The sequence below is a fragment of the Anolis carolinensis genome, chromosome 3, assembly GCF_035594765.1.
Source record: "Anolis carolinensis isolate JA03-04 chromosome 3, rAnoCar3.1.pri, whole genome shotgun sequence".
NCBI classification, from domain to species: domain Eukaryota; kingdom Metazoa; phylum Chordata; class Lepidosauria; order Squamata; family Dactyloidae; genus Anolis; species Anolis carolinensis.
In genome coordinates this window covers 187579865-187594167 of record NC_085843.1, presented here as the reverse complement: position 1 = coordinate 187594167, position 14303 = coordinate 187579865, and the positions used below count along the sequence as shown (strand labels likewise).

Genomic DNA, 14303 nt, shown 5'->3' with positions numbered 1-14303 from the left:
AACTTTAGACTTAGGGTTGACCTAAGTCTACCTGGTCTTTGGAGGTCTCTTTGCTTACCTATGGTGTTACGAGATCATCTAGATCAGGGGTCCCCAAACTAAGGCCCGGGGGCCGGATGTGGCCCATCAAAGCCATTTATCCGGCCCCCACAGCACAAGGGCAGAAGGGGGTTGGGCTAAATGACCCAAGGGGTCTCTTCTTCTCTTAGAATCATCATCATCATTATTATTATTATTATTATTATTATTATTATTATTATTATTATTATTATTAACAACATTGAGGCTGGGTGGCCATCTGTCAGGGGTGCTTTGCTTGTGCTTTTGGTGCACAAAGGCAGAAAGGAATTGCACTAAATGGCTCAAGGGGTCTCTTTCAACCCTCTTTATTATTATTATTATTATTATTATTATTAACATTGAGTCTGGGTGGCCATCTGTCAGGGATACTTTGCTAGTGCTTTTGGTGCACAAAGGCAGAAGGGGGTTGGACTAAATGGCACAAGGGGTCTATTCTAACCCTCTTTATTATTATTATTATTAACATTGATTCTGGGTGGCCATCTGTCAGGGGTGCTTTGTTTGTGCTTTCGGTGCACAACGGCAGAGGGGGATTGGACTCAATGGCCCAAAGGGTCTCTTCCAACCCTCTTTTTATTATTATTGTTGTTGTTGTTATTATTATTTATTATTATTGCTCGGTGGCCAACTATAGTTCGGCTCTCCAACGGTCGTGAACTGGCCCTGTTTAAAAAGTTTGGGGACCCCTGATCTAGATGGTCTTTGAATGTCTCTTTGCTTAGCTATGGCCTTATGAGACCATCTAGATGGCTTTTGGAGGTCACTTTCCTTACCTAGGGTCCTATGAGACCATCTAGATGGCCTTGAGGGTCCCTTTCCTTACCTATGGTTTTATGAGATTGTCTAGATGGTCTTTGGGGGGCTCTTTCCTTACCTATGGTCCTATGAAACAATCTAGATGGCTTTTGAGGGTCCCTTTCCTTACCTATGGTCTTATGAGACCATCTAGATCAGGGCTCACCAAACTAAGGCCCATGGGCCGAATGCAGCTCTCCAAGGTCATTTATCTGGCCTTTTAGGTTGACCTAAGTCTGAAATGACTTGAAGGTACACAAAAACAATCCTAATTCTTGACTATTTCATCATAGTACGGCCCCCCAACAGTCTGACGGACCGTGATCCGGCCCTCCACTTAAAAAGTTTGAGAACCCCTGGTGTAAATGTTGCAGCTTCCTAGTGTTGTCCTTTTTTTCCATAGATAATAGGATCATACCGTGAAAACAGGAATCGGAAACAGGAAAGCTGGAAGGAAAGAAAAAACTCCATTCTGCCCCCTCCCTATGTAAATCATTTTGAAATCTCAAAAAAAAAAAAAACAGAACGTAAAATTATGCAAGCACATTGGCATCTTATTTTCTCAGGAAAGAGCTAAGGTAGTTGAAACCCCTCCAGTCATCTTGACTTTTCAGCTCAGGGAAATGCATTCCACAGGGCTTCTCCCTTTTAAAGTCACAGTTGCCTACCCGCCTAGTCGCAATCCTGCAGTTTGCAGAAGAACAGCTCTCTGATAGCAATGGCTTCTGTAAAAAGCTTTAAGCTGTGTGAGCCATGATACCTGCCTCCATTGCTTTGCGGCTTGGATGGGAAGACAAAACATGTGAGTTTCTTCTCTTTCACATTGCGTTTTTAGAGCTTGATGATAGACTGGAATTTTAAAAGCCTTTCTACTGCTCTCTGGACTTCATCTCAAGAAACTCCCTCTAGCAGGATGATTCATAAGGCTTTCCTACATGTCACCGACGAACCTTAATGCACAAGAGTACTCTTCCAACAGACAGATGTTTAGACGATCCAGGATGTTCAACTGCCGACAATCATTCACAATCAGTGTTCCCTGGAAAAAAAGTAAGTACCCAAAACATACAGAAATATTTCATAGATTTCAGTGCTGCTCTTAAAGATCTGTGATGGTTTTGTTACCAAGGTAGGACTATGGTAGAAACAAGATAGTATTTCAGGCAATGTCTGTGATATCAAAGCGATGTTGTGTGTTACAGCATGTTTGAAAATTGACACTGGAACAGAGATGTAACTGTTTCTCCTGTTACTTGAATTTCAGGGCACCGAGAACTGTTTTTGTATGTTTTGGGCACTAATTTGTGATTAAACCGTTTTGAATCCTAAGGTACCCGAAGTTATTTGGTGATGACTAAAAAGTTTTCTTTGTCAAGATTCTAATCTATAGCAATAGTGGGACTTTCTAAATTTATCAGACCAAGATAGTACAATCTAGGTCTGATGAATTCATATTTCTAATTTAAAGCACATTTTTCAGAACTTCTAGCAATTTGAATTTGAAGAAACCTGTCCTCTTACACTGATAAAGAAATTTCCCTCAACAAGCCTAAGAGGAAACATTTATTACGCAGTGAGTCCACACTTGGTGTTTCCACAGGAATCAGTATGACTATAGCTTTCTTATTGCAACCTCCCCTTCCTCACAGTCTGGAACAAGGTCTCCAGCAGAAATTTAACAGAATTTTAGAAATCCTCTGAATTTCATTGTGTCTTTCAATTAGGCGTGATTGTTTGCCAGATATAGTGCCAAAATGTGAGAGAATGTATACTCTCCATTCTTAATCTGGAAACGGATTGGGAATAGAGGCCAGAGAGACATGAAACTTTGATTATTAGGGCCTTTTCCCCTCTCATAACAACTAGGTGGATCACTTGTAGTAGCATTTAGTCTTTTTTTTAACCTCATGTTTTTTATGTGTGAGTGTATGGGCATGCACAAAAATGACCTGCTGATTTATGGTGACGCCATGAATTTCAGAGTTGTTGCTATTGTTGTTTCCAATTTATGGCAACTGTACGGGATTTCACTGGAATGATTTGGAGTTAGGAGTGTTAAAGAACTGAAGGCAGACTTTAAGAATTACAGTTTATATTAATCCAAATGTTAGATTAAATCTGTCTCTTCTGAATGCTTAATTCTTGTGGAGCAATAGAGGAAGATCCCATGTTCAGGAACAGCACACTGTTCTTGTTTATCTTGCATAGACAAATCACAAAATTGTGTGGAGAATAACTTTCAAGGGGGAACAATTACGTTGATCAGACAAGTTTCTCCTGAATTTATTTTAAAATCTAACCAGTATAGTCTACCCATGCAGCTCACCAAACAAAAAGCATAATCTGAATGGTTTCTTTGAAATTTGTATGGTACCCTTCTTGGAAAGCTATGTAGATACCGTAGCGATTATTGCAGCAAGTGGAAGTTAGTGGCCATCTTGGAAGAGACGGTCCAATGCTCTGAGGCTATGTATCCACACTTCAACATATTACGGAGGAAGAAGTTGCCTTGGACACAGCAGAACACTCTGTTTTGCAAGAGAATCACACAGGGGATCTCTTTGAGGAGAAGGTAATGCCCCAAGTACAGGGTGTAGAAAGACACTTGGATGAATATTACACATAGAACTAATATGTCCAGGAATCATTTTGTAAGTTTGGAGCTACAGAATCAATTCAAAATTATATCCAGCATCAGTGATGACGCAGAACAAGAAATGAATCAAAACATGTCCTCAGGGAATGTACAGTTGCCCCTGGAATAGTCAGCACATGGAATGGCTCTTGCCAAACCTCCAAGAAGATGTGTGATTATGATCATAGGGGACCTCTTTCTGAGGATCTAACTGCTGCTCAGTCGTTTAGTTTAGTCATCTCCGACCAGTCCACGCCAGAGCTCCCTGAGGATCTAACAGCATGACTCAAAAGGTATGCTATCTCCCTGGACCAAAAATTCAAGATGTGACAGAGAGGTTGGCAAGGCTTGTCAAGCCAAGAGACTATTATCCCTTCCTTTTGGTCCATGTGAGAATCAATAACAGTGTAAGAGGTAGCCTTTGGGAGATCAGGTGGGATTGTGAAGCCATGACAGGAAGCTGAAGAACCTTCACCAAGAATAGAGTTAGAGACCTGTGGAAAATAAATGTCTTCTGAAGGGGTTCATGACCAGAAAGGTTTGGGAATCACCATTCTAGTGAATGTATTAATAATGACTTTACTAAACACAGTGCATTTACCTAAGCTGAGTATTCATCTATATAAGGAAATGCACCATAGGTGCTTGGTTATAGCGGACATGTAATGTAGAAAGAAGCTAACATCTGCTAGATAAAGCTGTTAGGTTGCTGTTGTGAAGAATCAAAAAGCTCCCTTCTTTACTTGTCACAGCAGCATTTCCAGTGATGTTTGGTTACCCAAATATCTTTTCCCACACACAAGGCAGAGTTAATCAGAGAAGTAGGAAATGCCTATTGTTTCAGAAAGGAAATGACTAGTTTCTTGGACATGGTAGAAAACACAGATGTCATCATTTGTTTAAAATAAGATCCCTTTGTGATTTGAAAGGGTTTTGTGTGTGTGTTTGTGTGGCATGAAGGAAAGGCCTCATATACTGTTCTGGGAAAGAGAATGGGAACAAACACAGACAAATACAGAGAAATGAGGCACAGAAAAAGACATGTAAAGAAGAAGCCTAGGATTTAGTGAAAATTATCTCATCCTGACTACTTTCCACTGGATTATAGACTTGTTGCTAATGAATTCACCATTATTTCAAATCCTAGAGTTCTCTACACCAACAAAATAATCCATACTCACCTCTATTCTAGTGTGTACCACTACATGACATACAACCATGTTAACAATGAAGTGCTTCTTGTAAATTTAACACAATTTTAAAGTCACTTCTTGCTGTGCAATTTCAAGGAAAAATTGCTTTTTGCTATGTTGTCTCTCTGGATCACAGTGATATCTGTGCAGATGGGGAGTAAGGGACAGATTGGTGGGTGACAAACATTGTCATGGAGCCTCCGGTGGCTCAGTGTGTTAAAGTGCTGAGCTGCTGAACTTGCAGACCAAAAGGTCCCAGGTTCAAATCCAGGGAGCGGAGTGAGCGCCCGCTGTTAGTTCCGGCTTCTGCCAACCTAGCAGTTCGAAAACATGCCAATGTGAGTAGATTAATAGGTACCGCTCCGGCGGGAAGGTAACGGTGTTCCATGCAGTCATGCCGGCCACATGACCTTGGAGGTGTCTACGGACAACGTCGGCTCTTCGGCTTAGAAATGGAGATGAGCACCAACCCCCAGAGTCGGACACGACTGGACTTAACAGCAGGGGAAACCTTTACCTTTAAACATTGTCATTATTTAAAATGTTAAGTGAAAATGCATAAAGATGCAGGTGAAGTATAACATGCAAAATTGTAGGTCAATAACCCCCACCCACCAACCCCACCAGTATTCAAAGTTGGTCGTGATGTGTCTGTGTGCCAAGTTTGGTCCAGATCCTTTGTCGGTGGGGTTTATAGTGCTCTCTGGATGTGCATGAACTATAACTCCCAATATTGTGGGTCAATTTCCTCCAAACCCTGCCGGTACTTAAAGTTGATCATGTTAGGTATGTGTGCCAAGTTTGGTCAAAATCAATTGTTGGTGGGAAACACAGGGCTCTCTAGATGTAGAGTTAACTATAACTCCCATTGTCCACGGTCAATCCCTTCCAAGCCCCTCTAGCATTTTTGGTTGGTCATTGGAGGTGGTGGTGTTGGGGGGGGGGGGGGAGGTTTGTGTGCCATGTCTGGTCCAGATTCATTGTTGGCAGGAGTCAGAAGGCTCTCTGAATGCAGTGTGAACTATAACTTGTCCAAGGTCAATCCCAGTTATGAATAGCTTGGAAAGCAAGGATGAGGAGATGCTGGTGGAAAGCTCAGCGGTCAAGCTGAAGCCCAGCAGTGCCCAACAGCTACCTCATTCAAGCATTGAAGTAGCACTCATGGAATGAACTACTACTTCTTAGTCTGCAAAACAAGTGCAAGAAAATTCCTCTGAGCAGGCTGAGGAAGAGTTAATTGTTCCAGCTTTCATGGACTTTTAAAGAGAGAGGTCTCCATTGTGCAGGTCCACAAGATTAGCTGACCAGTGCAAGGCACACTCTTTCATCTGCAGAGAAAGGCCAACCCCACTCTGAACAAATCTTGCAAGAAACCTCTAAGATAGAGCTGCCTTCGGATCACCATCAGCAGGACATATTTTAATGACACACAATCAACAACAGCAACCTGGAAAGTTGGCGTTCTGGATAATTTTCCATAATTCATAATTTGCCCCAAACTTTATATAAAGGTGGAATATTTGTGAATTGTTACATCTTTCTCCCTTCTATTCTTCTGTAACTGATGGGTTGCATGGATATGAATATTGAGAAATTAGTGTTCTGGTTTCTTTCCTGGAAAATTGATGTTTTGCCTGGATTAGGTAAGCCCCTACCCTCCTAACTTTTTGGAAGAGCCTGAAAACTTGTCTCTTCCAACAGTCCTTATGGTTAGGGTTCGCCTTGTTGTTTTAACAGTATCTCTGCACTTTATTCCTTTCGTTCAGTTGGAAATAGTTCCTATGTTTACGCCTGCCCTAGTCCTTTATCATTCCAGGTACTTACCTCTCCCCCAGTTTACATTCTTCACTATATGCACTTTCTCTGGCCCAGCTCATTTTTAGAGGCCTACCCAGGTTTTTATCTATGTTTTACTGTGATTCTTATATGTTTTATTGAATTGTTTATATATTGTTGTGTCTTTTATATTGTCTGTAACCACCTGGCCCTGGCCCCATATAAGCCTCCCTGAGTCCCTTTGAGGAGATGGAGGTGGGGTAGAACAATAAAGTTATTATTATTATTATTATTATTATTATTATTATTATTATTATTATTAGGTAGTATGAAATGGTGCCTGTGGAAATGTTTGTGGTTTTTGTCGCCTCACCCTTCTAATTTTGTGCAGCTGGTGAATTTAGTGAGTACAGTATAATGTCTGGAAAGTTGCTGTTCCAAGCCATTTTCCAGAATACAGATATTCTGTCCAGAATGGGAAGAGAAGGATGAACAACATCAGGAATGTACACCACTTTACATGGTCTCTCGCTTGTTTTTAGTCTCCACAATAGTATTGAAAGGTTAAAGTAGCCCACTATTTATGATGGCACATAAACAGGATTTTGAACTTGAATCTCTAGTTTTAGGTCCAGTATTTTAAACATTATTTTGTTCATTCTCTCTGATGTGTAGTTGCTAGAGGAATGGCATCAAAACTAAAACAGAAAAATAAATAAAAAGATTAATGTGTTGAATTTGCTTTATAAGGATGCAAACATGCATAGTCATGAGTGTTTTGAATGTGTATTCCTGCATGATAGGAGGTTGACCTGGATGGCCCTTGTGGTCCCTTCCGACTCTGATTCTATGAAAATAATGGGAAGCATAAGACATATAGCTAACAATCTTGTCCTAATGCTCTTTCTATTTCACTATCAGAGGGTCTTGAGTACGGGAAAGTGTTCAATATTTGTGATTCTCTGCTCTAATAGTGTGGAGTGTTTATGTATTAGTTGAGTTTGGTTTTCCTCTGGGTTGTCTGCAAAAGAGGTTACATTCAAGTATGTGCCATTAAATTTCTTTTCTCTCAGACCATTTACAACTTGATGAGTAAAATATGATCTGGGTGGCAATGTGCAGAAGTCTCCCAAACCCTCAGATAATTTTTTAATCACACTGAAAACATCCAAACCTTTCAGCAAACACCAAATCTGTCCACAGGTGTTGTAGGTTTACTTACCTGCAACCGCAACTGAGCCCATAAAAAAAGCCCAGTGATTGGTCAAAATTTGACAATAAGGCTTCCAGGACCTGGGTTGGCTAATACTGGTTCCCACACACTTTACCATTCATATCCCTCTTCACATTATAAGATTATGGGAAAGGTGTATAAGTTACAGAAGACTGAGTGGGTTCTGAACATCACGTTCTGTCGCTGAACATGATGCACATAGCTTTAGATAAGTACCGTATATACTTGAGTATAAGCTGACCCAAATATAAGCCGAGGCACCTAATTTTACCACAAAAAAACTAGGAAAACATTGATTCCAGTATAAGCCGAGGGTGGTAAATTTCAGAAATAAAAATAGATACCAATAAAATTACATTAATTGAGGCATCCGTAGGTTAAATGTTTTTGAATATTTACATAAAGCTCAAATTTAAGATAAGACTGTCCAATTCTGAGCAAATCATTATTCTCATCTTCTTCAATGTAAATGTGCTTATGTATCTTTTTAATAATAATAGAGTAAAATAATAATAATAATAATACAGGAAAATAATACTTGTAATAATAGAGTAAAATAATAAATGCAATAATAATAATAAGATCAAAGTGAAATGATAAATGTAATAATAATAATAATAATAATAATAATAATAGAGTAAAATAAATGTAAAAGTAGCAACAATAATAGAGAAAAATCATAAATGTAATAATGCCAATAATAATAAATGTACCATATATTCTCGAGTATAAGCTGACCCAAATACAAGCCAACCAGGACCCTCACCCAAGTATAAGCCAAGGGGGGCTTTTCAGTCTTAATAAAAGGGCTGAAAAACTAGGCTTATACTCGAGTATATACAGTATGTTCAAGAGACCAGTGATTCTCCATGACTGAACTCTTTATTTATATTGTTTTGTTAGGCAAAAAGACTCCACCATCTGATGACAAGGTGATTTTGAAAAAGATGAAGACAATCAATGAAATGGGTGAAAGACCAAGGCTAGGTCTTCCTGCAGCCTCAGACCCTTCAGAGATCCTGGGATCTTGCATGCTGCAACAGCAGCAGGCAAATTCAGTCACTGTAAGTGATATTCCAGTAAAAACTGAGTACTTTGCCATGCTCTCTCATCACAATACCTTGACACCAGAAGATCAAGTTGTAAGATCAGACAACTTGGAATCGGAAGATTCTGGTGTGACATTGCCTCATGGAGCCAACTCTGAAAAGCGCTTTGTGCTGCACAGTAGAGACTCTTCTTGTGACTCTGGAGTTCTGAGTGCCTCTTCCTCCCCAGTAATGATATCTAACAAAGACCCCGTGAATGCCTGTCTCTGCATTTCAGACTGCAAGGAGCCAAAAGAACACAATGCAGAAAAGATACAGACTTTTGCAGTTTCCTTGAACAAGGATGCTGATTTTCAGGATACAAAGCATACTGAGCAGTCTTTTTCGGATGGCAGCCAAGTAGAGTGTTTGCAGGGTAAAATTTGCAAAGAGGACAGTTCCTCCCTCCTTCCCACTATGCCTGTAGAAGAGAAAAGTTTTCAGGATGATTACAGAAATGACAACTTAGAAGAACTGACATTACCTGCTCATCCCTTAAGACGGTATCCCACAAGTGACAGCTTGGATGAGTACATGGATGCCTGCTGTAAGCTCAGTAAGGTAAGGACTTTTGGTGCATACCAATTTGTTCTGAGCGAAGTATGAATTTATAGGGTTGTTGAGGTGGAGCTCCCAATGAAAAAACTGAGACTGAGAAAACCTATTTCACTGGCTAGTGCAGAGATTCAATGCCCTATTCGGGTATTTCCTTTCTAGGATAACATTCCTAGAGATCTTATAGCACTGCTGGGTGAAATGTAGAAGAGGAGATTTCAGCAGGTGTTGCATGACAGGTAACTTTGAAAACAGTCATTTGCTGTTCACACTTCTTTTGGTGAACTTTCAGATCATCTCAGGGAGAATCCAGTTTTATATGTATTTATCTCCATTCTGTATTAATTTACATAGACTTTACTTACGGTACTCTCTAAATTAATACAAGGCATATTAAGTATGTAAGCAATGCTGGTATTTATTTTGTTTATATTCTGATTAAAATGGTTAATGTATGCATATTGTTCCTTCTTTTAATTAATAGCCCATGAAGAAAGTCATACAAACATTTTGTAGCCAGAATTATTAGGCTATTCCTTGAGCTAAAATGAATAAAATTTGTGAATTGTATCCAGAAATTCCAAACCATTAGTAATGATAACAACAGAGTCAATGATTTATTTGTATACTGTAGGTATATAATTTTGGTGACCAGACGTATAGATCTATTTCTAATATTGTGTGGGTAGCTTATCTGTTCTCTCCTTTCCTTCCTTCCTTCCTTCCTTCCTTCCTTCCTTCCTTCCTTCCTTCCTTCCTTCCTTCCTTCCTTCCATCCATCCATCCATCCATCCATCCATCCATCTATTCAAGCTCTATTGCAGTGTCTATTGCAGACATGTTTCTGTAATCCAACATCAAAAATGTGTGTATATCCAGGCTCCTTCACCATCCTCCTCATGCTGATGCCTTTAAAAACTTCCAACAAAGTAGGAAGGAGGGGGCATAAAAAGCCTTCATAAAAAAGAAGATTCTTTATCAGAGGCTTTGTAAATTAAGTTATGTGTGTACATACATTTTCAAACACTAGCCTTCAGCACAGTCATGCACACAAAAGGATTCTTCTTCATGCATACCTAACATGTGGTTTGAGTATTAGGCTGTAATTCTGGAGACCAGGGTTCGAATCCTCAACTGGTCATAGGAACCCATTGGTTGAATTTGGCCAAGTCTTACTCCATCAGCGCTGGAGGAAGGCAAAATGGCAAAGTGCCGGAATTCTCCCCATCCCCAGTAAGCTCCCAATGGGGAATTATTATTATTATTGACACAAAGACAGTATGACACCGCAAATGAGATATATATGCTGGATTTCGTATCACAAAACCACAAGTCAAACACTTCCCAAGCATTATTATTATTATTATTATTATTATTATTATTATGTTTATTATTATGTTTATTTATACCCCGCTAAGAATTTGATTGAAGAGGAACAACAAAAACAAAAAAATCCCCCAATAAATGGGTTTCTGAATTGTTCATAAGGTGAAATATTTGGGAGTAAATGTCTCTACCAAAATTTTTAACTTACTGCATAATTATTATGATAAAATATGGGAAGAGCTTACAAAGGTGGAATAGTCTAAAATATCACTTATGGGTAAAAATTTCAACAATCAAGATGATGTGTTTGTTACCTAAGATGTTATTTCTGTTTAAATCATTACCAATTATAGTGAATGATGTTCCATTTAAACATTGTCAACCTTTCTCTATTGCAAGGGAAGAGAACTAGTCAGACTCAAGATACTACAAAATGATAAGAAAAGAAGGGGGTAACCTATTTTGATAAAAGTATTACATTTTTTTTATATAGTTGAAGGATTAGTTAACATTGAAAAACAAGATTATTGCAACTTAAAAGTGTTTCCCTTCCTATAAGTCCAGATGTTATGTGTATGTCAAAATTCTTGACCTTTGTGAACAAGTTATTTTTCAGTCAATTAATATGTTTATTGTGCCAGCCCAAGGCCGTGACAAAAAGCTACAAAATGTACAGGAAAATACATGCAGAGTAAATAAGGAATCAAATACACTAAACAAAGATTATTATAATGCCCCCTACAAAGAAGAAAAAAACATTATGAATTGCAGATAAATTACAAATAATTTTTTTGGGGGGAAATCAAATTAGAACTTTGAGTCTCCATGACAATTTATGGCAATTTTATCTAGCTCTCTTTTCCTGATTTTTTTTTGCTTCCAAGGACCACTTTGTGTTATACAGTAGAGCCTCACTTATCCAAGCCTCGCTTATCCAAGCTTCTGGATTATCCAAGCTATTTTTGTAGTCAATGTTTTCAATATATCATGATATTTTGGTGCTAAATTAGTAAATACAGTAATTACAACATAACATTACTGTGTATTGAACTACTTTTTCTGTCAAATTTGTTGTATAACATGATGTTTTGGTGCTTAATTTGTAAAATCATAACCTAATTTGATGTTTAGTAGGCTTTTCCTTAATCCCTCCTTGTTATCCAAGATATTCGCTTATCCAAGTTTCTGCCGGCCTGTTTAGCTTGGATAAGTGAGACTCTACTGTATGTTCATTGGAGTCACTCAGCAAAAATTAAATCGATTTTACAAGTTCTTTTCCATGAACTTGACTGTAAAAGTACTTGTTTGCTTAAATGGAGCAAATGTTGTTTTATCTTGATCTGTTCTGAGCAGATTTCTTGAGGAGTGTCCCCTTAAATGACCAGTATAGAGAAGCAATATTTTATTTTTTCACAAAAATATCCAATTGTCATTTATTTTATTTTCATTGTAGGTCAACCAAGAAAATGCCAAAGCACGTGGCTCAGGCTTGGGTTACCTAGAGCACATCTGCCAACTTATTGAAAAGATTGGACAGCTACAAGAGCACAATCTGAAATTACAGAAAGAAATTTGTGCTTTACAGAAGGAACAGAGAACAAGCCAACTTAAGGAGGTAACAGACTATCTTATCTGTCTACCTTAACCAAAAAAAAAAATGTTTTAATTGCTTCACTGATGCAGTGTGAGATACTCTGTTGTTTTGAAATGTATGTTGGTGCAACATTCCCAGATTTACTAGTAGAAGTAGACACTTCATTGTTGCATTGGTAGCATGATTGATTGGGACAAGACTGAAATACGGGTGTGATGTGGCTGACATAGTTATTCAAAATATCTTATCCATGCAAATGCTTTAGACGTCTGGGATCTTCTTATACATGATTGTTGATATGGGAAGTATAAGTTGAATCGTGATGTGGATCTCCTCAAGACTCTTTAGGAATGAATGAGTGAATGAATGAAGTTTTATTTATATCCTGTCTAATCTCCCAAATGGATGTGGATCAGCTTACAACAAAACAATAACATAATAATAAAACACATAACAAGTCAAACAATTTAAATCACCCAAAAAATAAAACAAGTCATAATAAATGGGATAGAATGTAACTCAGGAATGTCACAATCAATATAAAACTATGTGAAAGTTAAGCATATAAAACATAAAAAAAGGTAAAGGTAAAGGTTTTCCCCTGATGTTAAGTCCAGTCGTGACCAACTCTGGGGGTTGGTGTTCATCTCCATTTCTAAGCCGAAGAGCCGGCGTTGTCTGTAGACGCCTCCAAGGTCATGTGGCCGGCATGACTGATTTTGGTTAAATGACTAGGCGAAGACATATCTATTATTTAAAAAATTAGAACATATAGGATAATTTATCAATACATTTTTAAAAAAAAGAAATATTGGGTGATCAGAATTCCTTCCAAGAGATTCTCTCAATGTTTCTTTCTTCTTTCTGTCATCTAGGGACCTCATCACATGGATGAGGTCCAGCGTTGTTATTTACCAGGCTCTGTGGGGAATCTGGGCGGCATCGGGGCAAACCTGACTGTCTGGCCACCAACTGACGCTTGCCCATCCCACCTGGGAAAGCAGCACTGCATGGCTTTAGTTTGCCAAAACCCCATTGTTCATTATGGATTACGGGGAGGTTTCTGTGTTGTCAGCGTCAGTGTCCCACCATGCTGCCGTCCCAGTTCACGCAGGGAGCTTCACCAGAAGTCACCCTACGTCGGCTTATGGGCGGCATGGGGCTCCATGGGTGAACTGGGGCAGAAGCATCCTAGTATGCTTTTTTTTGCCCTGTGTGATCTGTCTCTGCTGCAGGATCATTTCTGACATTTCCTGGAATAGTTACCATTTTGCAAGGGGAATTGGTTTTTCATGTTTTAAGCTAGTCGTTCGAAGACCTGCAAAAAGTTGCAGATGTGCAGGAATTTGGCTTAATTTGTGGGCTCACCAATGAGCAAGTACACAGACAAAGGAGTATTAATTGTGGGAACTGGGTTGTATGTCTTTCGGGCTGTGTAGCCATGTTCCAGAAGTATTCTCTCCTGACGTTTCGCCCACATCTATGGCAGGCATCCTCAGAGGTTGTGAGGTATGGATAAACTAAGTAAGGAAAGGAAAGAATATATATCTGTGTAGAGTCCAGAGTGTGTGGCAAGAGTCCTTTGTCACTGGGAAGCCAGCATTAATGTTTCAGTTAATCACCCTAATTAGCATTGGAAAGGTTTTGTCTCTTGCCTGGGGGCATCCTTTGTTCAGTCATTAGCTGTCTTCTGCCCTCAGAGTGTTGGTTCCCATCTACTGTTTTGATTTTAGAGTTTTTTTTTAATACTGGTAGCCAGATTTTGTTCATTTTCATGGTTTCTTCCTTTCTGTTGAAGTTGTCCACATGCTTGTGAATTTCAATGGCTTTTCTGTGTAGTCTGACATGATAGTTGTTGGAATGGTCCAGCATTGTGGGAACGGTTTCAAAATGCCCCATGAAAGTAAACCACCTTATGGTACTTGGTGAAAAACTATGATGTGGATCTGTGGATACATCTTAATACCTATAGTTATATTATACAACATGAACTACAGTGTTCCCTCACTTATCGTGGAGATTACGT

General features: G+C 38.9%; 1 protein-coding gene across 1 annotated transcript in view; it reads left to right on the top strand.

The window, feature by feature from the left end:
- Positions 1-1260: 1260 nt before the first annotated feature.
- The window catches only part of LOC103280420 (uncharacterized), a 23779-nt gene continuing 10736 nt past the window's right edge, over positions 1261-14303 (top strand). The window contains exons 1-3 of the mRNA XM_008119389.3: positions 1261-1926; positions 8618-9363; positions 12137-12298. Coding sequence (XP_008117596.2) covers positions 1812-1926; positions 8618-9363; positions 12137-12298 — 1023 coding nt within the window. The 5' untranslated portion in view covers positions 1261-1811. The remainder of the gene's footprint in view (positions 1927-8617; positions 9364-12136; positions 12299-14303) is intronic.